Raw genomic sequence first — 26,908 nt, forward strand, 5'->3', positions numbered from 1 at the left:
AGCTGCCCGTTCTTGCTTGGCCCCACGCTGGGTGCCTTGCAGTAAACACTACTTTCCTTCACCACAACCTGCTGTCACTAGATTGGCTTTACCACATGCAGGAGAGCGAACCCAAGCTTGGTTGGGTAACATATCTCCCTCATATACTGACCCTTTATCATTTGAAATATCCTCTATTTCTAGTAATTTGTTTCAAATCCCACTTTGTCTGACATTATCCATTCTGGCTCCCTTATGGTTTCTGTTTGCATGGTATATATTTTTTTCCATACTTTTATACTATTTGTCTTTGAATCCAAAGTGTCTCTTGTAGACATCATATAGTTAAGTCTTGCTTTTTTATCCATTATGACAGTTTCTACCTTATGATTGGACTAAATACTTGAATCAAATTTAATGAAATCATTGGTATGGTTAGATTTATGGTTACCATTTTACTATGTTTTCTAAATGTCTCAAATGTTTTTGCACCTCCATCTTTCTATTGCTGCCTTCTTTTGTGTTAAATATTTTTTAGTGTGCCATTTAAAAAAAATATATTTATTTGGCTGCGCCGAGTCTTTAGTTGCAGCACACGGGATGTTCGTTGTGGCATGTGGGATCTTTTGATTGCAGAATGTAGGATCTAGTTCTCTGACCAGGGATCGAACCTGGGCCCCCTGCATTGGGAGCATGGAGTCTTAACTGCTGGACCACCAGGGAAGTCCCTAGTGTGCCATTTAGATTTGTTTTCTTCAACTGTATTTTGAGTGTTTTAGTGGATGCTCTAGGGACTGCAGTATGTATTTTAATTAACCAATATCTTCAGATTAATACTAATGTAATTTCAATAAAATACAGAATCCCCCTTTGTTCCAGTATAGTTCCATTTCCTACCCACTCCTTTGTGCTACTATTGTAATGTACATTGCATCTATGTAATATAACCAACAATACAGTATTATTATTTGTGTCATACAATAACATGCCATTTAAAGAGAAAATAGGTATTGTGGTAGGTAGATGTCTCCTCAAGATTCCCATCCTTTGTTTATTCAATCAAGGTTCTGCTGTGAAAGGATTTTACAAATGAAATTGAGGTTACTAAATAGGGAGATTGGGCCTTTCTGGATAATCTAGGCTAATGTAACCACATGATCCCTGAAAAGGCAAAGAAGAAAGTAGAAGATTCCATTGGAGAGAGATGTGGTGGAAAAGAGAAGCAGAGGAAAGATGGAGAGAAGGGGAGATTAGAGAGATGAAGTGTGAGAAGGACTGGAACTGCTTTTGCTGTCCTTGAAGATGGCAGTGGGGACCAAGGAATGTAAGCGCTTTCTAGAAGCGAAGAACAACCCCTGGCTGATAGTCCCCAAGGAAATGGGGATGTCAGTCCTACAACCACATGGAACTGAATTCTGCCAACAACCTGAATAAGCTTGGAAGTCAATTCATCCTGAGCCTCCAGAAAGGAATGTAGCACACCCAATGCATTGATTTTTTTTTTTTTTTGGACTTCCGAAATATGCAGCAGAGAATCAACTGAGCCACATTATACCTGGACTTCAGAAATGTGACATCATCATAAGTAGGTGTTATTTTAAGTCAGTACATTTGTAGTAATTTGTTACAGCAGCAATACCTTTATACAGTCTTTTATCTTTCCCATTTCCAGTACTTTTTATTTCATTCTGTGGATTCAAGTTACCACCTGGTATCATTTTCATTCTGAAGAATTTCTTTTAGTATTTCCTGTAAGGTAGATCTACAGAGAACAAATCATTTTAGTCTTACTTTGCCACTTTTTTTCTTTTTTTGGTTTTCATTTTTGAAAGCTGGTTTAGTTGTATCCAAATCCTGTAATTCTCAACAGTCTAGGGTCCCTTTCCCTTCTTTGAAATACTTTAAGTTGCCAATATCCCTTTATAATTCTATTCTTTCATAATAGGAAAGAAAATAGTCATCTTAAGTTTCTTCTTTTTTCCATTTCTCTTCAACTCACACTAAGAATCCTTTATTTCCACAATGATTTAATATTATTTAACTGAATATTTTCTAACTCGTAGAAGTCATACATGGCTGAGCCCTAGCTTTTGTAACATCAGATTTTCTACTCACTTTTTTGGAATAGCCCCACTGTTTTCTAAATCCTCAATTATGAAACAAAAAAAGCAGAGTTGCAGGCCATATATGTAAAATCACTTTCTCCAAATTACGAAACCCCAGGGGCAGAAGAGGTGATAAAGAGATAAAGCTAGTTCTGCTTTCTCTGAATCTATATAATGTTTTAAAAATAATCTTACTTTCTTCTAACTTCCAACAAAAGCTCTACCTCCTAGTGATACGTCTTTATTATGAAGAAAAAAAAAAAATCCCTAAATCCAGTCTCTGAATTGAAGTGACTAGTCTTTAATGCAAGAACAATCTCATCTGCAAAACCTCTCCCAGAGTCCATCGAGGGCTTGGGGATGACATCTCCCCTCTCTACCACTACTTCCTTAGTTCTTTTATCAGCCAAGTTCTCACTCCCAGGAGACTGTTCAAATCTACTTAAAAAAACAAAAAACAGAACAAACAAAACTTATTTCTACAAATTATTTCTCACAAATCCTTAAATTAGGAAAAGAAGGAAAAATAAGGTAAAACTTAGGAGATGAAAATACTCTAAATTTCCTTTGAAAATCATTGAAAAACTTAAACACCACTTTAACACAAACTTAGCAAAATCTGCTGAGCCAGAGGCAAAGCAGTTCACATGTAGACATGTCCCATCCTGTCCACTGACAGATCAATAACCTCTAAGCATGTGGAAAGAAGCCTCCACACACACAGATGCACCTGTGTGCACCTGTGGGGACTTCTCAAACATGTTCTGATACTGTAACCTGTACCAGGTAGTCATCCAAAGATTCTAGTCTCTATTTACAGCAACTGCATTTCATAACAGCATGGCTCACTCCAATATACACACTTTATTTTAAATTATGCCACTAGCACTTGGGAAAAAAAGTAATTTATTTGCATTGCTTCCATTTTTCTACTGTAGTGTTAGGACTTGACATAAGCATTATTCCTCTACTTCCTATTTACAGTTCATTCAGAATATTACTACAAATACAATATACAGTTTAAAAAAACTTATGGGGAACTGCAGTTTTTGTATTTTCTCTCCTCTTTAGAGGATTCTCAAAATCATCCAACTTAAATGAAAATTTATATGGACATTTTCTGTACACATCTTATAGGCCAGAGATTACAGTGATAAAGCCAAAAGGATTTTGCACAAATACAATAAAATATAGAAATCAAAGTATAGATGTTATTTGGGGTACAAATATAAACAATACAGTACCATTTGAGTAATTTAGCAACATAATACTCATACTTTATAGAAATAAAACTGCAAACCTGGAGAATGCTCTGACAAATATTAAACATCATATATACAATGAGGTAAATGTACCTTGGTCTCTCAAGAGGTAATTTAAGTTTAAAGCAATTGACATTTTGAAGCATCTCCTTGACATATAAAGAAATACCAGACACCCCATTCCATTGGCACAATGTGAAAAAGGGATATCAAAACATGGTTCATGATATTCAATTCACAAAATTCATTTAAAAATGAAAACATTCACTGAAGTTCTTTTTAAGCTTTAAGAAACTGGTTGAATGTTATTAACCACATTTTTTAAAGTTTACAATTACAAATAAGACTGCATAATAGGGTTGAAAAGTTTAAATGTACTGACAATCCTCAGAATGTCCTAGAAGTCCAGCATTTCTAGAGAGAGGGCCCATGGGCATCCCAGCATTACAAAACACTCAAGAAGCTGTAGTACATGTCATGAGCTATTCTTTAGACTCTCAAAAACATCTAAATTGGCAATTTCTGCCAAGCTGTGACAGAACCAGTATTTGGACTCTCTACCATCTGGAGCCAGAACACTGCCATGGTCAAGAAACAGTTTACTTACAACCACTCTTTCAGTGCAGGCGTAAAAATAAACTCTTGATATGACATGTCTAATGGAATACTAATTTTGCTGTGCATTTTAATTAGCACTTTGCCATCTTGTTTTACAAAATATTCTGTATGTGACAGTTCTTTAATGTAGAGGAGGAAAAAAAAGGTAATCCATGTATGAGCTGCAAAATGGCCAAGTGACCAATGAAAGTTTTTAAGAACTGAAATTTGGAATTTCTGATGACCATGGCACTGTATCCTGACTCGAGGCACTTCCTGAGCACTACCATTACAGCATAACTAGAGGCTCAGCTCTTTGGACCTTACCCTGTCCTATGGAAGATACAACTGGCTACTGCTTCATTGCCACAGCTACCACCTTGCTGCCATCCCAATCTGAGTCAGGGACCAGCAGGAAGGCAGTTTGGGAGAGAGAGAGCTGAGATATTAAGAAAGGACCAGGAATGTCTACACCCCACTAGGTCATACCTGACCCCCATCCCCGTTCCTCTGGGGACACTAACAAAGTGGACGTGGACAGATAATTTGCCTGAAGGTATATTTTAGCCAAGCTGAAACTTGGAAAGTGAGCATCTGAAGATAGGCAGTATAAACAAAGGTTTGTGTTTTTAAATAATAAAATTCATTCTCAAATTTTTCTGCAGTTATAGCCACAGTAATCATGATCTATAAATCTTTTAAGTTACTTTCATTTTCAATACTAGCCAATTGGGGTTATCAAACCATCATTAGCCAAGAAAATGGAATTATCTAGAGTAACATGTAAACCCAATTTAGAACTAAATTCCAACTTTTAAAAAATTCCCTGATTCATCAAAAGTACATTTTATCCATTTAGGCAAGAACAGTAAAATTGTAACTTATTTTTTGACTTAATGAAGAATATCTTCAGCAAAAGTTGATTACCTTATATGAAAGTGAGAAATCATGTATCACAACTTTAAATCAGAGAAGAACTTTTGGTATGTTCTTAAAATTATATAAAAATAGCTTTAGTGATTAACATGCATTGGTCCCCTGGATTTCATAAAGCAGATCTGGTAGGCTTGTAAATGGCCAAAAAAATTTTTTAAAGTACCTGATCACAGAGCTAGAGATTAATAAACAGGAAATATAACACAATTACAAAAAACAAACCTCTCAAACTCACTCATTTGCTTTGATGAAATCATGGTAACTACAAAAACCCCTCAAATTTGGACTCAAAATATTAACCTCTAAACATTTTCCTCATGACGTTTTTAAACACATAAAATTGACACTAAATTCCTATGTAATATGTCATTCATTCTGAAATTACTTTGGCTTTAAGACCAAATAGTCTTTCAGATTTGTTCTATGTATAAGAGATAAGACATTAACAGAATGCAGCTCAGTCAGCATAAGTGGCCACTATCTCTTACCAAAATACTGTACAGGTTATTCTGACCCTTTCATCAGGAAATTGATAGCACTATAAGGTGAACGTCTTGCCTCACAGCTATGATAGGTTCCCCACCCCCACCCCCAGATTAAGATCACAGTGATAAAGAGGACTTCGAAAACCGTAAAAATCTTGCAGACTTTCTAACACTGGAAGTAAAACCAGTTATTATAAGCTAGTTTCAACTTAATGTGAGAAGACCATGACAAATTTGCCTTATTTAATTTGACCAAAAACATCTGTAAATGGAGAACCTCTCCTCAGAATATTCCTTAGCTACCACTTTCCCAAATATCAAGGGTGCACCGAATTCATTCCATAACCATGTGAATTAGGCATTTGCAGTATCTGCACAGAGAAGGAAAGACTGAATTAAAAGCTGCCTTCCTTAAAGTGTAGTGAGACCTCAAAACCACACTAACTCTAACCTTAGGTACAAAGACAGGAAATCCACAGAACATTGACTCCTACACAACAAATGTGACTCTCTCACACACTGTTATCCACATTATTAACTACCTTTACCTTCCAAGAAAAAGGCCTATCATTTAACATTAACCATATTCTAATTTTAAACGTAGCTCATTTCTTAAAAAAATAACACTGTCTTTGATCAGATAAAGAAAAAAAATGGCTTACAGAATGCCACACAACTTTTCACAAGCAGCTAGACAAACTTTCCCTTTAGAAAAATTAGTCTGTATGCTACAGATTTTAAATTATTAAAGTACTATAAGCATCTAGAGTGCCACTTGATTCTTTTAAAGTATACTTAGACAACACAATTAAAATGCAAAAGCGTGACGTGAGAATATTCAAACATGACCATGATAACAATTTACCAATTAATGCCACTTCATTTCTTTAGTGGTTTAAGCACATTTTGGTAGGAAAAAGGCATTTTCAAAATGGAATACCAAATGACATACCAGAAAAACTCTTCCAAAAAACAAAACAGAAAAAGTCTGGGTTATCCAGGTAAATAAACTTTTGAATTAAAACACTACACGTTTTAACACACAGAGACAGACTTTAAGCAGTTCTACTCATTTCCATTAGAAAGACACAGAGGTGGCACTTACTGGTATAGTACAATCCCATTTTGAAGGCATGTAATATTCTGAATATGTGAAAGAACAATAATAATATACAAAATACAATTGCATAAATTATGTTCCTCACTACTATATGAGGTCATTTTTAGACTCAAGATAAGAGTTTTATAAGTGTTAGTTTTAAGATCCTGAAAATTATAGAACAGTACATTCAAAGTCTGCATCAAGGAAACTCTTTAGTGGTTCAGAATCCTCTGAGAATGTACTAACCAGGAGTAAATCACTTTCTTTAAAAATAAGAAATGTTTCATATAACTCAGCAATTCAGCTCCTTTACCCTTAAAGATGATCTTCAGCACAGCAGAGTTACCTAAAGTTAAGACCAGCAATCATTTAAAAAAACGTTTTGTGTTAATAAAAAATAAAGGTAGACCACACAACATTTTGTTAACTGTCCTGGGAAAGAATCGTTCATAGTGCACAGAAAGGACCCCACATGGCTGTTTCCTGGGTCCAAAGAAATCCTGGGACGTTTTTAATTGACCTTATTACATTGTTGCAAAAGGAAGCAATATCCTTCTGTTCCCTCTCAGTGAGGTAGAACAACTGACCTCCCAAATTAAAACCCAGGAGCAGATCTGAAGAAAAAGTAGAGTTCAGGCAAAGCCGCAGAATTTACATTTTGATGCCTTCCTGCTGACTGAGCTGTGATAATGTTTTCTTAATCCGCAGAGCTGTAAGCCTAGCTGCTCCATTGGCATACCAACATTCTCTCATAATTTTAGCCATCACTCTCAAGGCCTACAAGAAAAGACAAGAAAGATCATTAACGCATGCACCACTTTTCACTGATTTGGATAATAATCTTTACCTGTAAATTTTCTTTTAAAATAACATATATACAAGTATTTCATGTTTCAGCATGAGTAGAAATGACCTAAATACCCATCAACAGGGTACTGGTGCCAGGAGCTGGAAAGCAGATGGACAAGGGGTGATTTACTTTGTAGACTGAAAAGGCTGAATACTAAAGCAGAGTTGTTCAAGGCAAAGAAGGAACCTGACTCACCATGAAATGCCCCCCAGAAGTGAGGAATTAACTGCATCAAGTACCCCTGGGGTGGAGTTCAGGCTAAAAATAGGATCAGCCAAAGGAGCTAGAACCCCAGATAGCTGCCCCCCCGCCCCCCGCCCAACCTCACACAGCTGGGTGACTGCCCTACCCCCACCCCAGCAGAAGTCGAGAGGTTCGCACCTGAGAGAGTAGAACTGAGATTTCTATCTTGGGGAACATGGCGAAGTTCCACACTGACAACACACTGAACGCTAAGACCATAAACTTTCTTCCGAAAACACGGCCACTGACTTTACATAATCCTCCAGGTAAGAGACTGGAAGAGTCTTTCGCCCAAGAGGAAAAGCCTGAAGAGACTGACATCAGTGGTTCCCCAAGGAAGCAACCCAGTTACATCACGCTCACATCACAGTTGATGATGATAAGCTCCATTCGTGTGCACAAAGCTTCCCATCAGCTTTCAGTGCCCCTTTTATACATGAAGAGTATGAGCTTGATCAAACATTTGAGGAAAGTAATATGAAATGCAGAAGTTGACAAAAACAGAAAAAAGCACCTTGGAGAAAACAGAAGGTGTATAGAAAGAAGACAGTATCAACAATCTATCATTAATATCCTCAAAGAGATAAAAGAAAACACTGATATTGGACTTATCGATAATTTTTTGGGTTTTGTTTGGTTTTAGAAAAACTTTACAGAACTAGAAGATAAACCTGAATAATAATAATAAAAAACTCAAAAGATAAAAGCTGATACATCTCCCAGAAAGTTGAGAAAAAAACCCCCAAAGAGATGGCTAATAGGGAAAAGATAAGAAAATTAGAATGCCTGTTCAGGACATCTACATTCATAACCAGAGTTGAACAAAAAGAACAGAGGAAAATGGAAAGGAACACATCAAGGAAATACTTGAGGAAAATTCCCTAGAAATGAACATTTGTTTCCAGATAAAAATGACCAAGGGCCCAGCCCATACATGAATTCATCCAACAAACTGAGTGCCTATAGTCTACTAGATAACCATCCTAGGTGTTAGGGAACTAACAGCAGTGAACTAACAGACAAAATTTCTGCTCTCATAAAGCTGATATTCTAGAAGGCTAAAGCATATAATTAATAAATAAGCAAAATACATGGACTGTCAATGGTAAGTGTTAAGGAGAAACATCGTTTAGAGAAGGAGATAAAATATGCCAGGGAAGGAAGGTGCTATTTTAAATAGGTTGAGAGGTAATGTCTCACTGACAAGGTAACATCTGAGCAGAGAGCTGAGAGAGGGGGAAAATGAGCAAACCAAGAAACAGGAAGATGTGGGATCCAGGAAGGAGGATTCACCATAAAAGAGGCAAAGGGAATCACGGGTGAAAGGTGAGGGATATCCCAAGATGAAAGCTGGCCTAGAGAACAACCAGTCCAGACTGGAAAAAGTCAGATGGTTCTGAAGATACTTCTGTAGGTATCCTATCAGTTTCAAATTCTTGATGTGTTTCAGCTATTGAGAGATTTGTAAAACCCTAGAAAAGTGAAAGATTGAGTTAGTGATAAGTACATAGAAAACTAGCCAAATGGAGAAAAAAACAAAAATGCCAGTGATGGCATTAATTCAGCATGCTGTGAGAGTAAGTGCAAATTGCATGTGCATTTCTAATGTTAACTGCTAACTCTCCTTCATGCTTAAAAAGCCATCTGTTTAATACTAATCTGCTCTAATCACTGAATGAGTACATGAGTAATTCCAATTTGTAACTGCTTTGTAGTATCAAGATCAAATTTTTACAAGACAAGATCTAGCCCAATTCCATTCGTTAAAACATGCAGATTCTGTGAGCACACAATATATTTTATCTGGGCCTGGATACTTGATTTGGTTGGAGGTAGCCAAGGAACTCTCTTGATGTCAAAGGTGTCTCCTAAGGCCTACATTATTTTAAGATGTAAAATCAACTACTTAAGTAACCAGCTTTTTATTCTTCCTAAACTACAAAACATCAAATCTGGAGGGAAATGCTTTGTTTCACCAATATTATAATAGTATTATAATAGTAACAGCTAGCAATTAAGGACAGATTAAATAAAATTTTTCTTATGAATTCTTTAAAGGTACAACTACAAAAATATTTCTAAAACTTTTTGTAAGAGCTGGGATTGAAAAGCTCAGGCACTGCTGTAAAGCACTTTCCCCAAATTCCTGGTGAATAGTCATATGGGCAGTGAGATGAATAAAATGTAAAATCATCTGAACCATCTTCATAATCATCCAAATCCCTCATTTTACAAAAAGGCGTATTAAGGTCCAGAAAACAGAAGTGGTTTGCCCAAAGTCAGACTCTGAAATGGTAGCCAGGCTGATCTAGAATACAGGCCTCCTAATTCCATCCAGCACTCATCCCACTATTCTGGGCTGCCCTGATTGAAGGGAAGCTTTAATTAAAAATGTAGGAGGCTTGTTTCATTGGCAGATCTAAACACTGTTCTGATACACTAATGGCCACTGAAAACGTTCCACAGCCCTTTCAATATACTTAAAATTGAACATAAAAAACAAATTAATCTACTTTTACTCACTGGTTTAACAGCCATGAAAAATAAAGGAATGGGGATTCTTAATGTCTGTTTTCCTTAAAGTAGCAAATTTCCACTTACTAACCAGAAGCAGTTTAGAGAACTGTGTAGTATCCAAAATAAATACTCACTTCACAGCTCTGCCATCTGTTTGGAATATTTGGCCTTAACTTCTGTTCACAAACAACTTTTCTCATTTCTTCAACTGATGGATCAGAAGGTACAAGATCATAATAAGGCAGCTGGTAATCTTCATGAATTCCTACATTGGTAGAGGAAAAAAAATCTATTTTGAAGGATTTACTCAGATAATGTCAGAGCATTCTTTGACCAGACAGAAGAAGAACAGCTGAGAGTCCTGTTACAGTGTCCCATTACTAAATCAGGTAAATGGAACACAGCTTACAGACTGCAGTCTCTCATCCACATCTCCATCAACAACCCACCTCCTTGAGTCAGTACTGAGCCCACACCTTGAAACTAAGTATTGCCATGGGATCAGCAAAGGCTATTTTAATGATGGTTAACTATGAGCTGTGATGACGAGATTTTCTCCCAGAACCCTAATGTGCAAGAAATGAAACGTTTTATTCTACAAGTGCACAGCCTCTCAGTTGGTACGGGGATACACACACTCTATCACTAAGGTGTGAATCTTACAAGGCAAGCCTGAGGTGCAAGTCCCTTCCTCTACCTGCATCTGTCAATAACCTGTCCTATTTGCTACTCCACCCCTCACTGCCTCAAAACCCTGAGGCACTAGTCTGGTGAGCCTGGTCCTCAAGGATAAGAGACTATTTCTCAAGTAAACATTGAAAGTGCTCAGTCTAACACAAACTTACTTTAAAAAAGTAATGCAACGCAGTATATGTATTCTGTATATGTAATTTCCAGCTCTCAAGATTGAGAAAATAACCATAATCTCAGGGGGAAAAAATCAGTCTGACTCAGGTACATGCTAGAAATAGCTTCCTGGGTGGCCTCCCAAGTAGTCATCCATTCTAAATATCTATATTGCAACATAACAAGGGGTTGGTTTCTGTTGCGTCCCAAAATTCAAGTGGAAATAGAAAAAGACTACACTGGAATAAAGCTGTGTATTAGGATAAAACTATACACTAGGATAAAGCATGTCATGTCATTTATCTCTTTCATTTTTTCTGGCACTCTCAGTGATCACTGGGTAAACAATTTCATTCAATAAAAAAGGCAATTCTTGAACCACTTGTTCATGACAAAATGTTGGGGGAGGGGAGAGAGATTTACCACCAATGGAACATCGTCGAGCTATTTCCCAGAATACTAGTCCCATTGCATAGATGTCAGCACGTTTGAAGGATTCAAAGTGTTTCATATTTATGGAATCATCTAGAACTTCAGGGGCCATGTACCTAAAAAAGAAGTCAGCATTTTATTTTATGTAATAGTGACATTACTTTTAAACTGTTTCATAAACTTCCTTTTACTCCTGGGTGGGGAGGTGGGGGGAGGGTCAATATTAATTTTGACCTTTTCCCCCTTTCACTATGCTTCTGCTGTTTTTTAAATTTAAAAATAAATTTTTTTAATTGAAGTATAGTTGATTTACAATATTGTGTTAATCACTTTGCTATACAACAGAAATTCAGTTATGCATATATATATTCTTATTTAAATATTCTTTCCCATTATGGTTTATCATAGTATACTGCATATAGTTCTCTGTTCTATACAGTAGGATGTTGTTGTTTATCCATTCCACATATAATAGCTTACACCTGCTCACCCCAACCTCCCGCTCCATCCTTCTCCCAACGCCCTCCCCCTTGGCAACCACAAGTCTGTTCTCTTTGTCCCTGAATCTGTTTCTGTTTCGTAGATAGGATTATTTGTCATATTTTAGATTCCACATATAAGTGATATCATATGGTATTTGTCTTTCTCTTTCTGACTTGCTTCACTTAGTATGATAATCTCTAGTTGCATCCATGTTGCTGCAAATGGCATTATTTTGTTCTTTTTCATGGCTGAGCAGTATTCCATTGTATCTGTATACCACATCTTCATTATCCATTCATCTGTCGATGGCCATTTAGGTTGTTTCCATGTTTTGGCTATTTTAAATAGTGCTGGTATGAACACAGGGGTGCATGTATCTTTTTTGATTAGTTTTTTCTGGATATATGCCCTGCAGTGGGATTGCTGGATCATATGATAATTCTGTTTTTAGTTTTCTCCATACTGTTCTCCATAGTGACTGTACCAACTTACATTATTCCCACCAACAGTGGAGGGTTCTGTTTTCTCCACATCCTCTCCAGCATTTTTTATTTGTAGAGTTTTTAATGATGGCCATTCTGACTGGTGTGAGGTAGTACCTCACTGTAGTTTTGATTTGCATTTCTCTAATAATTAGTGAAATTGAGCATCTTTTCATGTGCCTGTTGGCCATTTGTATTTCTTCCCTGGAGAAATGCACATTTAGGTCTTCTGCCCATTTTTCGATTGGGTTGTTTTGTTGTTGAGTTGTATGAGCTGTTTGTATATTTTGGAAATTAAGCCCTTGTTAGTCGCATCATTTGCAAATATTTTCTCCCATTCTGTAGCTTGTCTTTTCATTTTTTTAATGGTTCCTTTCCTGTGCAACAGCTTGGAAGTTTGACTAGGTCCCGTTTGTTTGTTTGTTTGTTTGTTTGTTTTTTTTTGCGGTACGCGGGCCTCTCACAGCTGTGGCCTCTCCCGTTGCGGAGCACAGGCTCCGGACGCGCAGGCTCAGCGGCCATGGCTCACGGGCCTAGCCGCTCCGCGGCATGTGGGATCTTCCCATACCGGGGCACGAACCCGTGCCCCCTGCATTGGCAGGTGGACTCTCAACCACTGCGCCACCAGGGAAGCCCCCGTTTGTTTGTTTTTATTTCTACTGCCTAGGGAGACTGACCTAAGAAAACACTGGTGTAATTTATGTCAGAGAATGTTTTGTCTGTGATCTCTTCAAGGAGTTTTTGGTGTAATGTCTTATGTTTAAGTCTTTAAGCCACTTTGAGTTTTATTTTTGTGTATGGTGAGAGGGTGTGTTCTAACTTCATCAATTTACATGCAGCTATCCAACTTTTCCAACACCACTTGCTGAAGGAGAGTCTTTTTTCCATTGTATATTATTGTCTCCTTTGTCGAAGATTAATTGACTGTAGTGGTGTGGGTTTATCTCTGGGCTCTCTATTCTGTACCACTGATCCATATGTCTGTTTTTGTGCCAATACCATGCTGTTTTGATTACTGTAGCTTTGTAGTACTGTCTGAAGTCTGGGAGGGTTATGCTTCCTGCTTTGTTCTTTTTCTTCAGGATTGCTTTGACAATTCTGAGTCTTTTATGGTTCCATATAAATTTTAGGATTATTCTAGTTCTGTGAAAAACGTCATGAGTAATTTTGTAGGAATTGCATTAAATCTGTAGATTGCTTTGGGTAGTATGGCCATTTTAACAATATTCTTCCAATCCAAGTTCATGGGATATCTTTCCATTTCTTTGAATCATCTTCAGTTTCCTTTATTAATGTTTTAGAGTTCTCAAGTCTTTCACCTCCTTGGGCAGGTTTATTCCTAAGCATTTTATTTTTTATTTTTTCGCGGTACGCGGGCCTCTCTCACTGTTGTGGCCTCTCCCATTGCGGAGCACAGGCTCTGAACGCGCAGGCTCAGTGGCCATGGCTCACAGGCCTAGCCGCCCTGCGGCATGTGGGATCCTCCCGGACTGGGGCATGAACCCGTGTCCCCTGCATCGGCAGGCGGACTCTCAACCACTGCACCACCAGGGAAGCCCCTAAGTATTTTATTTTTGAGGGTGCAATTTTGAAAGTTTTTTGTTTTTAACATTCCCTTCCTGATGTTTTATTGTTAGTGTAAAGAAATGCAACCGGCTTCTGTATGTTAATCTTGTATCCTGCTACCTTGCTGAATTCACTTATCAGTTCTAGTAATCGATGTGTGGAGTCTTCAGGATTTTCTATATGTAGAATCATGTCATCTGCATATAATGACAACTTTACCTCTTCCCTTCCAATTTGGATATCTTTTATTTCTTTTTCTTGTCTGATTGCTGTGGCTAGGACTACCAATACCAGGTTGAATAAAAGAGGTGTGAGTGGACATCCTTGTCTTGTTCCAGATTTTAGTGGGAAGGCTTTCAGCTTTTCACCACTGAGTATTATATTGGCTGTGGGTTTGTCATAAATAGCTTTTGTTATGTTCCCTCTGTACCCACATTGGTAAGAGTTTTTTTTTTATCATGAATGGAATTTTGTCAAATGCTTTTTCTGCATCTATTGAGACAATCATGCAGTTTTTGTCTTTTCTTTTGTTCATGTGGTGTATCACATTGATTTGTGAATGTTGAACCATGCTTGTGAACTTGCAGTGAATCCCACTTGGTCATGGTGTATGGTCTTTTTTGTGTGTTTTGGATTCAGTCTGCTAATATTTTGTTGAGAATTTTTGCATCTATATTCATCAATGATATTGGCCTGTAATTTTCTTTTTTGCTGGTGTATTTGTCTGGTTTTGGTATCAGGGTGATGGTGGCTTCATAGAGTGTCTTTGGGAGTGTTCTCTTCAATTTTTGGAAGAGTTGGAAGGATCAATGTAAGTTCTTCTTTGTATGGTAGAATTCACCTGTGGAGCCATTTGGTCCTGGACTTTTGTTTGTAGGGAGTTTTTAAATTACAGATTGTTTCACCTCTAATGATCAGTCTGTTCAAATTATCTATTTTTTTATTGGAATGTAACTGCTTTACAATGTTGTGTTAGTTTCTGCTCTACAACAAAGTGAATCAGCTGTATGTATCTATTTCTTTTTGATTCAGTTTTGGTGGGCTGTATGTTTCTAGAAACTTGTCCATTTCTTCTAGGTTGTCAAATTTGTTGGCATTTAATTGTTCACAGTATTCCCTTACGGTTTTTTGTATTTCTGCAGTATCAGTTGTTATGTCTGTCTCCTTTTTCATTTACTTTATTTGGATTCTCTCTTTTCTTCTTGGTGAGCCTGGCCAGAGGTTTGTCAATTTTGATTATCCTTTCAAAGAACCAGCTCTTGGTTGTATTGATTTTTTTCTATTTTTTAAAAAAAATCTCTATTTTATTTAAAATCTCTTATTTTTCCCTCTGATCTTTATTCCTTCCTTCCTTCTGCTCTCAGGTTTTGTTTGTTCTCCTTTTTCCTTTTTTCTAATTCTTTTAAGTAGTAGGTTAACATGTTTGAGATTTTTCTTGTTTTTTGAGCAAGGTCTGTATTGCTATGAACTTCTAAGAACTGCTTTTGCTGCCATCCCATAGATTTTGTATGGTTGTGTTTTGTCATCTGTCTCAAGGTATTTTTAAAAATATTTATTTTATTTATTTTGGCTGTGCTGGGTCTTAGCTGTGGCACGCAGGATCTTTAGTTGTGGCATGCAGACTTAGTTGTGGCTTGTGGACTTCTTAGTTACAGCATGCAGACTTCTTAGTTGCAGCATGCATGTGGGATCTAGCTTCCTGGCCAGGGATCAAACCCAGACCCCCTGCATTGGGAGTGCGGAGCCTTACCCATTGGACTACCAGAGAAGTCCCTCAAGGTATTTTAAAATTTCCTCTCTGATTTCATCATTGACCCATTGGTTTTTTAGTAGCATGCTATTGAGTCTCCATGTAATCTTTTTTTTTTTTTCTCATTTCTTTTCTGTGGTTGATTTCTAGTTTCATGCTGCAGTGGTCAGAAAAGATGTTTGAGATAATTTCTATACTCTTAAATTTGTTGAGGCTTGTTTTATGCCCTAGTAATGTGGTCAACCCTAGAGAATGTTCCATGTGCACTTGAAAAGAATGTTTATTCTGGTTTTTTTTTTAATATAATGTCCTGAAAATGTCAATTAAGCCTAACTGTTCTATTGTGTCATTTAGGATCTCTGTTGCCTTATTGATCTTCTGTCTAGAAGATATGTCCATTGATGTGAATGGGGTGTTAAAGTCTCCTACTATTATTGTATTCCCATCAGTTTCTCCCTTTATGTCTGTTAGTATTTGTTTTATGTATTTAGGTACTCCTATATTATTAGGTGCATATATGTTGTCAAGTATAAAATCCTCTTCCTGTATCGATCCTTTTATCATTATATAGTGTCCTTCTCTATCTTTCTTTATGGGCTTTGTTTGAAAGTCTATTTTGTCTGATATGAGTATCGCAACCTCCCCTTTCTTTTCATTTTCATTTGCATGAAATCTTTTTCCATCCCCTCACTTTTCAATCTATGTGTGTCCTTTGCCCTAAAGTGGGTCTCTTGTAGGCAGCATATTGTAGGCTCTTGTTTTTTTCTATCAAATCTGCCACTCTTTTTTTCTATTTAAAAAAATTTATTTTATTCAAGTATTGTTGATTTACAATGTTGTGTTAATTTCTACTGTACAGCAAAGTGATTCAGATATACATATATATATATATATTTTCATATTCTTTTCCATTATGGTTTACCACAGGATATTGAGAGATCTCTTTTTTTGAGAGAGTATATTTTTATTATTTTTTAATTTAATTTTTTATTTTATACTTGGGTATAGTTGATATACAATGTTGTGTTAATTTCAGGTATACAGCAAAGTTGTTCAGTTAATATATATATCCATTCTTTTTCAGATTCTTTACCCATATAGGTTATCACAGAGTACTGAGTAGAGTTCCTTGTGCTACACAGTAGGTTCTTATTGATTATCTGTTTTATATATAGTATTGTGTATGTTAATCCCAACCTCCTGATTTATCACTCCCCCCTACCTTTCCCCTTTGGTAACCATAAATTTGTTTTCTAAGTCTGTGAGTCTGTTTCTACTTTGTAAACAAGTTCATTTGTATCATTTTTTAAATTGCACATATAAGTGATATCATATGATATTTGTCTTTTTCTGTCTGACTTACTTCACTTAGTATGATAATCTCTAGGTCCATCCATGTTGCTGCAAATGGCATTATTTCGTTCTTTTTAATGGCTAATGGTCCATTGTGTGTGTGTGTGTATATGTATATATACATGTGTGTGTGTGAATACACACACACCCCACATCTTTTTTATCCATTCTTCTGTCAATGGACATTTAGACTGCTTCCATGTCTTGGCTATTTTAAATAGTGCTGCAATGAACATTGGGATGCATGTATCTTTTTGAATCATGGTTTTCTTGGATATATGCCCAGGAGTGAGATTGCTGGATCATATAGTAGTTCTATTTTTAGTTTTTTTAGGGAACCTCCATACTGTTCTCCATGGTGGTTGTACCAATTTACATTCCCACCAGCAGTTGTAGGAGGGGTCCCTTTTCTCCACATCCTCTCCAGCATTTATGGTTTGTAGATTTTTTTGATGATGGCCATTCTGACTGGTGTGAGGTGATACCTCATTGTAGTTTTGATTTGCTTTTCTCTAATAATTAGCTGAGCATCTTTTCATGTGCCTCTTGGCCATCTGTATGTCTTCTTTGGACAAATATCAATTTAGGTCTTCCACCCATTTTTTGATTGGGCTGCTTTTTTTGATAGTGAGCCATATGAGCTGTTTGTAAATTTTAGAGACTAAGCCCTTGTCCATTGCATAGTTTGCAAATATTTTCTCCCATTCTGTGGTTGTTTTTTTGTTTTGTTTATGGGTTCCTTTGCTGTGCAGAAGCTTACCACTCTGTCTTTTGATTGGAGCATTTAGTCCATTGGCATTTAAGTAGCTATTGATAGATATGTTATTCATTGCCATTTTGACCTTGTTTTCCTGTTGGTTTTATATTTCTTCTTTGTCCTTTTCTATTATTTTTCCTTTTGTGATTTGATGATTTTCTCTTGTATTACACTGACATTCTCTTCTTTTTTGTTTCTGTCAATCTACTATATGTTTTTGATTTGTGTTTACTCTGTTTCTGAAATATATTAACCCTGTCCTATATCTACTTGCCTTAGACTGGTAGTCATACAGGCTCAAACACATCTAGGAAATGAAAAAAAAAAAAAAAAAATCTACATTTTCTTACCCTCCTTCCCCACATTTTATGAGTTTGATGTCCTCTTTTACATCTTCATGTTCATCCTTTTGCTGTTCATTGTGGTTACCATTACTTTCACAGAATTTTTTTTTTTTAATCTGTGTGTGTACTGGCTTATTTAGGTAATTTGCTTTCCAATTGTGATTTTCTCTTCCCTATAGACTGTTACTCCTTTTCTATTTAGAGAAGACCTTTCAATATTCCCTTTAGGGTAGCTTTAGTACTGCTGTATTCTTTTAGTTTTTTGCTTGTCTGAGAAATTCTTTCTCTCTCCTTCTATTCTCAATGATAATCTTGCTGGGTAGAGTATCCTAGGTTGCAGATTTTTCCCTTTCAGGACTTTGAATATATCTTGCTACTCCCTTCTGGCCTGCAACATTTCTGTAGAGAAATCAGCTGATAACTTTATGGGGGATCCCTTGTAATTAACTCTTTGTTTTTCTCTTGCTGCCTTTAGAATCCTCTCTTTTTGCCATTTTTATTATAATAGGTCGTCGTGTAGATCTGTTTGGGTTCACCTTGTTTGGGACCCTCTGTGCTTCCTGTACCTGGATATCTGTTTCCTTCCTTAGGTTTGGGAAGTTTTCAGTCATAATTTCTTCAAATACATTTTCGATCCCCTTTTCTCTTTCTTCCCCTTCTGGAATCCCTATTATGCCTAGATTGGCATGCTTTATATTATCCCATAGGTCTCTTTTTTTCATTTGTCTGTCTGCCATCCTGATTGGGTGATTTCCATATTCTATCTTCCAGTTCACTTACTCGTTCTTCTCAATTATTTATTCTGCTATTCATTGCCTTTAGTTTTCGTCTCAACAAGTGAGTTTTCTTCTAATTTTTCTTGGTTCCTCTTTATGGTTTCTAGTTCCTTTTTATAGTACTCTGCATTTCTGTTGATAGCCTTTCTTAATTCCTTCAGTATTTCCATGATTTCCTTTTTGAAATCAGTGTCCCCTAGACCGAAGAGGTCTGTTTCATTGTTTGTTCTTTCAGGGGAATTCTAATGGTCTTTTAACTGGGAGTGGTTCCTCTGCTTCTTCACTTTACTTGTATTTCTTATTCTGTGAGTTTAGGAGAAACAGTTATTGATGGTGATCTTGGAAGACTGTTTATATGTGGGGGTGTCCCTGTGTACCTTGTGTGGGTTTAATACTTTTGGTGCAAGGGCTGTTTTTAGTATGGACGCCTGTCACCTCTTTCCTCAGCATGTGCTGGCAGTTATCCCCTTGAAAGAGGGTGTGCAGATGTGGCGGCGGATGCCTGGTCCTGGGGTTGGTGGTGGTGGCAGCTCACATGTGCCCCCAGAGCGCATGAGGGGAGCAGAGGCAGCTCACGATCGATCGCTCCTGGAGCCTGGGGTGGAGGGGTGGGGTATGTATTGTGACTGCTCCAGGAGTTTGTGTAGGCTGTGTCCTGCTGCCTGAGAGCTCATGCCAGGAAAAAGGCTGTAATGGCAGGTCCCAACCCTCCCCTCATGCACTGCCCACACAATGGCACCTGGCCTCTAAGGCAGCCCAGGCTTCCTCTGTGTATAACCTCAGGTGCAGTCAGTTGCACCAGCCTCCAGCCCCTTCAGACTGTTTCTACACAGCCCACCCCTGTCCTCTCCCTGGGTCTGATCTCTGAAGCTCAAGCTTCCACACATAACTGAGATCATATTAGACTCAAGAAAAATATTAAATATCCCAACTAGTTTGCAAATTAATGATGTCAACCAAATCCCATGAAAAGCTGAAACAGCAATTTTATGCTATCTGCCTTATGATCTAAGTTTCCAATGACCCACAAGTAATAACTGACTATCCTAGGTGTCCTAATGTACACCACCTACTTGGCTATGTACTATGTACTATATTTTAATCTAGAAGTCTTCTCACTAATACAGGATAAAAGGAAAGACAAAGACATACTCCAGGGAACAAAATAATAGATAAAAATGAATGCCAGTTCTCCTATTGATACCACCTTGCACAGTTCTGAGGCTTCAAAAGTCCCAGGACTCACAAAGACCTGCAGCAACCACTGCCTGGAACACTGAGTCAAGAGATCTGAGAGTCCCTGTCGAATCCATAAGTCACAAATACGACTGAGATAGAACATTGGCTCTATTCAAGTCCAAGGTAGCAGTTTGAAGATATGTGGTGGCAAATGCTGTGTGATACACAGAGCAAAGCCTTTTGGGTCAGAAAGGCCCAGGTTCAAATCTTGGCTCTTCAGCTTACCATCCATGAGGTTGGTTGGCCACATTACTTAACCTCCACAAGGCGGTTTCCTCATCTCTGAATTGAGGGTAGTGATACCTACCTAATTAGGTCCTTTGAGTACTCATAGACTCAACAAATATTTATTGAGGACTTACTATGTATTAGGCACAAATGGATGCTGGGAATACAAGGCTGCTCTCAAGCAGCTTATGATCCAATGGAATATACAGACAAATAAATGGACAGTTATAATGTGCTAAGTGCCTCAATGGTCCAAGTTCAGCATGCAGTGAGGGCCCTTGCCAAGGACATCTAACAGTCCAGAAAAGGATTTCTATGAGAAAGGAAGACTAAGTACAAGCTAGGGAAATAAAAGCAGAAACTATGCTCTAGGATACAGCACATGGGAAAGTTTGAAGAGAGAAAGGCATGTTTTCAGGAGATAAAAATATGAAAACAGTTGGGCTAACTACAGCACAACATTTGTAGAGAACAATAAATGATATACATAAAAGACCCATTAAAATGATTGGCACATAGTAGGTACCCCATAAACATTAGCTACTATTATGATAACGGTAATATTTTCTGGAAAGGCCACCTTTCATCAGCAGTTACCTTTTTAAGTCAGGTAACCTTGGTTTCAGAGCAGGCAAGACCATGAGATCTTCTACCTGTGAGCAATCTAATAAAGTACAAGGTCGAGTTTCAGAAAAGATATGTATCTAGAAATGAGAAGGAAAAGAAGTCAATTTCAGAACATATTAATCACTGTGTAGCCATAAGTATACCTTTTTGTTCCCACTCTGTGGTTTGGAGCAATATCAATTGTATCTGTGGCCGAATCATGTCTTACTGCCAGTCCCAAGTCTGCAATACAGCAAGTTCCATTCTTCTTTACCAAGATATTCTTTGATTTCAAATCCCTATGAGCAATGGCTGGTTTTCCTAAAGAAAGAAAAAAATTAAACATGGTTGCTTAAAGGGTAATACCAATCACAAATCTCACCTTTAGGTTCAAAAGCTTCTCCTCCCATCCCAGTGTTGAAGCATTTCAACCCCCATCACCGCAATACCTCAGCCATTACTAAACCACCTTAAGGGAATCATTACACAAAAAGTTGCTGAAATTACATTTCTTCAAAGAAAATGGATGATGCTCAAAAAATATAAGTCTAATATGCAAAGACTGGGGGTTAAAGATACTAGTTTGTTGATACCCTATGAATTTTTTACAGGAATCCTAGTCACTGATATTCGAATTCAAGAACCAAGAATCTCAATCACTTCCTTTGTCTATCAACTGGAATGTACTCACTAAATGTATAATACCTTAATACCACTAGAAAAAGTTGTACTATGCAGGGACTATGTATTTTAATCTATTTATTTAGTCTTCTCACTAAAATGAAAAAAAATAAAATTTAAAAAATAATTTAAAAATAATTAAAATTAAAAAGTAATAATTACAATGTGGAAAACTTGGAACCCTCAGAGACTGCTGATGGAAATGTAAAATAGTACAGGCACTTGGAAAAAAAAGTCTGGCAGTTTCACAAATCTTTAGAGTAACTATATGATCCAGTAATTCCACTCCCAGGTATATATCCAAGAGAACTGGAAACATGTCCACACAAAAACTTGTACAACAATGTTCATAGCAGCATTATTCATAACAGCCCAAAGTGGAAACAACCCATATGTCCATCACTGATGAATGGATACCCAAAATGTGGTATATCCATACAATGAAATATTACTCAGCCATAAAAAAGAATGAATTGCTGATAAATGCTGCAGCATGGCTGAACCTTGAAAATACACTAAGAGAAAGAAGCCAGTCACAAAAGATCACATATTGTATGATTCCTTTTGTATGCTATGTCCAGAATAAGCAAATCTATAGAGATGGAAAGTATATTAGAGGTTGCCTAAGGCTAAAGAGTTTGGGGGGAAATGGGGAATGACTGCTAAGAACTACAGGGTTCTTTTAAGATGATGAAAATGTTCTAAAACTGATTGTGGTGATAGCTGTACAACTCTGTGAATATACTAAAACCCACTGAATTGTATACCAAATGGGTAAATTATAACTCAATAAAGCTATTATAATCAACAATAATAAAATTTACAAAGATGGGGCTGGCTGAGATAGTAAAACAGCATGTGTGTTGTAAAGTTGGGAGTTGGGGGAGTCATCAGGTAGCAAGTGGATAATCATTACAGCAGAGAATATATTGGCATCTGATATCTTATATGGCACAAAAATCAAAGCATAAAAATTTCATAAACTTAGTATTCAATTTTTCAACTGTAAAACTGTCTCATGCAGTCTCCTTATCCTAGGGTCAAATATAATTATTAGATAGCCAGATAGCATTTATGGAGCATGTTGATGTTTACAAAGCTTTTTCACATTTCATATGGTACTGCACATTAACTAAATTCCAAAATCAAGATCCTCAAAAATCACAAGAAAGACTAAACGCTACTACTTTTAAGAACTTACAAAAATATCAGTATTGTTACAATGACTGGAGAATCTCTGAACAAATTCCCAGATTCATAACTCCACCTTAGATTTTCAACAGAAAGGTAAAATATTCTCATCTAAAAACTCATTTTAAATATCTCCAATTAAGCTGACTTCTTGCAAAAATTTTCTGAACAGACATTAGATCCATGGGAATTTAAAGCTTAAATAACAGGATTGCTTTGAGTTACCTTGGGTACCAACTATCTCCATGTGAAGATGGGCAAGTCCACTTGCTGTGGACAGAGCGAGTTTTATCATTCCTTCCACAGTAACTGTGTATCTGTTCAAGTAATCAAAAAGGGATCCATGCTCATGATAATCTGACACCAACCAGAGCTGAGTCCATGTACCATTGTCTGCCAAGTAGAATAACAATATTTCAGATGGGCTATGGAACATTTATGATTTATTCAAAAGTTATCATTTTTTACTCTCAATCCTGAATCACACAACTGCAATATGTTGGTACCTCAAATTTGTATATATTTCTTTCATATTTTCTTATATTTCAGTTTTCTTATACTTTCACGTATGTATCCTTTAGATCCTTAAAGTAAGCCCCTTTAATCTTGAGATAAGGCAAGGATAACTAATCCCATTCAAGAGAGAGGGAATCATAGTTAAAAAATGGTGATGTTGAGTCCACACAGATGGTAGCAGGGCTGGGATAATGCTTCGAGGAATGCCTGGTTCAAGTTAGGTGCCTGGTTCAGGTTAGGTGCTCAACGATTGTTTCTGGAAGGGGGGAGGGAAACAAGGGAGGAGGGAGGGAAGAAGATGAGAAGTACCTGGAACCTAGTGTGGCTATAGTGGGAATGGAATATTATTGGAAACTGAAAGGGAGCTTAAATGAGAACTGCAAGCTTTAATGACAAACAGACTGTGTGTACCGTTCACAAAGAAGCCAGAAAAGATTACAATTCCAAGGTTTCCAGATTAGAAAAATATAAAAATAGTGGTATCACTGACACATGGGGAAGCTGAGACAGGAGCTAAAAATGTCATGAGGAGAAAAGGCTAGGACTGAATGCAGTTTTACACAAGGTGATTTTGAACCTCAACAACTAGGAATATGTGTCCTTCCAAAAGTTCATTTGTAAGCCAGTACATGAATTGGAAATGTATGTTCCCATGAGAATCATGGTAAAGGTTCTGGCTGGGCTTCTAGGCTAGGCTGGTCCACAAAAGCCAATTTAACCTAGGAGTAGCTGGCAAGTCATATATTTCACAAAATCATGAAAGCAAAAATATTACAACAATACTAGGAGGCAGGACAATTCAGTAAAAGATGCACACTTGGAGTCATTCTGACCTGGGTTGGAATCAGGGCCTGGCTGTCACTGACTACATGACCTCAGACAAGTTTCTTAACCAATGAGCCTTTGTTCCTTCTTTTACACAACAAGAATACCTTACTTTGTGAGACTACTAAGAAGACTTTAAAAATAGGATAATAGATTTTTAAAAAGCATTCAGTACAATGCATGGCACATAAGAACTTCCCCATTAGTTGTAAAACAAAAGAAAAACTGATTGACATAAAACAATTTCTATGTTTTGAAGGTTGTTAATTGAAAGAAAGCAATTCTGATTAGAAAAGATTAAGGAATGAAATGTTTTCAGAAGATTCTGGAGGAGATTTCTGGGTATTTTCGAAAGGATTTAAATATTCATGATACTAGTTCTTTATCAACTTGTTTCTTCATAAACTTTGTAAACTGATTCTGTTCAAACTTATACCTTTCCTTGATACAGGTACATCACTAGCTTTATCTGCATGCTTATTAACCATACCTGAATTCAGAAAGGCTCACAAATACAAGAAATAAATAGGAACACAGCAAGATGGAAGAATGGGAGGTTTTCTGAGGTAAGTGACAAGAGAGGTGGAAGGAAGAAGGACATATTAGAGGCTATGCCCACATAAAGGGTTGTCTAAGGTGGAATTAACTAAATCAGTATGAGAAAGATAAAGAAAAGGGGAATAGGGGATGGAGGGGCTAGGTTCTAGGCAAAGTCCATTAACCCTGACAAAGAAGAAAGGAGGTGTAGGGAAAAGCCAGCAGGGTTGTCAGTTCCCATGGTAACCTCCAGATGACAGTAACAGCTTGGCTGCTGCCTGAGCAAAAGGGAAGAGTTCAGGGCACAGCAGCAGGAACATTTTGTGTCAGTTAGTGTGTTTACAACTTGGAACAAGCCTAAAACATGCTGGGCCTGGGTAAGGGTTGAACCTCAAAATGTATATTTGAAAGTCACCACTACCTACCATTGAGTTTGAAAGCAAAAATGTGGGTAAGTTCTTTGAGGGAGAAATTACTATTTGTAGAATTAGAGCCTTCATATGTATTAAGAAGAGTTTCAGAAAACAAAAACACCTATTAAGAAATAAGAAAGTCCAGAGTCACAGAAAACAAAGGTTGTTTTAAGGGTTGGGGGAGAAGCTAAATGGTGTCGAAGACAGAAGAAAGTGAAAACTAAGGACTTGGTCAGACTATGATCACTGCTTTTGTTTGTTTTGTTTTTAAATTAAGTAATACTGAATTGGTAGTATCTATTGATAATCCCTGCTTACATCCATCACCGCCCCTAAGTCACGAAAAGCAGATAATCACACTTATACACCTCCTGACTTGATGCAATAGAAAGAATATGTAGAACGTATATATTTTCAGGAAACCAATAAAATAATCAGATTCAGTCTCTAATTTTAACTACCAGTTTTCAAATTATACAAGGAGCAAGTTCAGAGATACTATAAGAATTCAATTAATGATAAGCCCTATAGGACAAACAATCCAGTTTCTTTAACAAATAAACTCCGAGAAGAAAAAGACAAAGGGTAACCCTAGTGATTTTAAGGGATTTAAGATAAATATCAACCAAATGCAATGGATCCTAAAGTGAATAACCAATTGTTAAAAAAAAAAAAAGGGGGAGACCACTGCAGAAATGTGAAACTGACTAGATATTTGATGGCATTTAAAAAATTGACAATGGTAGTATTGTTATGTTTCACAAAAAAAGATTCCCCATAATCTAAAGATACAAACATATTTATGGATGAAAAGATATGCTATCTGGGATTAGCTTCAAATAATTCAGAGGGGGCAGAGTAGGTGGAATCAGAGCTCAAATATGGTTGGCAGTGAGCTGATAATTGTTGAAGCTGGGTGATGGGGGTTCATTATACTATTCTCTGCTTTTCTATATACTGGAAATTTTCTATAAATAAAAGTTTAAAAAAACAAGTAATAAATGTTTGTTGTAAATAAATTTGAAAATACAGAGAAGCAAAAAGAAAAATCAAAATCACCCATGAACACAAACTGAGATTAAACATTGTTAATATTTCAAAGAAATAAATATTGTTGAAGAAAATGGGAAGGGAGAGAAGTAAAAAGATGACTATGGTTATGGCCTTTAAAAAAGATGATAGCATTTTTTTTAAAAAAATAGGAAAGCTGGGAAATACATTTGACTCAGGGTGGGTGTGATGAGAGTCGAGTTGTAATACTGTGTTGGCCAAAAAGTTCATTTGGGTTTTTCTGTAACATCTCATGGAAAATCCCAAATGAACTTTTTGGCCAACCCAATACAAGCCTCTGACAAAAGCTATAAAGGTACGATTGTGGGCACTACTATAATAACTGAAGCCAGGAAAGTAAATGAAGTGCAGTCTGAAGTCACTTTTCACTTTTCACAGTCACCTCTCATGCTGTCTACTGACATGGCTTCCTCACTTGCTTCAGCATCTGCCCCCAGGCCTCAAGCACCTGTGTACCACAGGCAAGAAAAGGTCCACATGGTTACTAAGGGCAAGGTGGTTTTGGAGAAACCATTTCTCTATTTAAGTGAGTTTACTTAAAAGATTAATATATTTAGCCTAGCAATTTAAACACAGAATACACTGAGAAGTTATTCTTACTCTCCCTATACATAAGGTCATTAAGAAATATTAGAATGCCCTAATGGTCAGGAAGAGATTAAAAGGAAACATATGAGCTCTAGCCTATCTCAAAACTCTGGGCAACCAGAGTTGATAAATTTTTTTTCTACGTTAT

General features: G+C 37.0%; 1 protein-coding gene across 3 annotated transcripts in view; it reads right to left on the reverse strand.

Moving 5' to 3' along the window:
• Positions 1–2,929: 2,929 nt before the first annotated feature.
• Positions 2,930–26,908, reverse strand: part of TGFBR1 (transforming growth factor beta receptor 1) — a 74,231-nt gene continuing 50,252 nt past the window's right edge. For 2 of the 3 annotated variants that reach the window (XM_027105382.1, XM_027105381.1), the window contains exons 5-9: positions 23,036–23,203; positions 21,103–21,259; positions 11,346–11,470; positions 10,211–10,341; positions 2,930–7,243 (exon numbers count right to left, since the gene is read on the reverse strand). In XM_027105382.1, the coding sequence (XP_026961183.1) occupies positions 7,118–7,243; positions 10,211–10,341; positions 11,346–11,470; positions 21,103–21,259; positions 23,036–23,203 (707 nt within the window). In that variant the 3' untranslated portion in view covers positions 2,930–7,117. The remainder of the gene's footprint in view (positions 7,244–10,210; positions 10,342–11,345; positions 11,471–21,102; positions 21,260–23,035; positions 23,204–26,908) is intronic. The other variant, XM_027105383.1, reaches the window with a different exon arrangement.

This window comes from Aethalodelphis obliquidens, unplaced genomic scaffold (assembly GCF_003676395.1).
Source record: "Aethalodelphis obliquidens isolate GAN/ISIS:26980383/991018 unplaced genomic scaffold, ASM367639v1 scaffold7, whole genome shotgun sequence".
Lineage (NCBI taxonomy): Eukaryota > Metazoa > Chordata > Mammalia > Artiodactyla > Delphinidae > Aethalodelphis > Aethalodelphis obliquidens.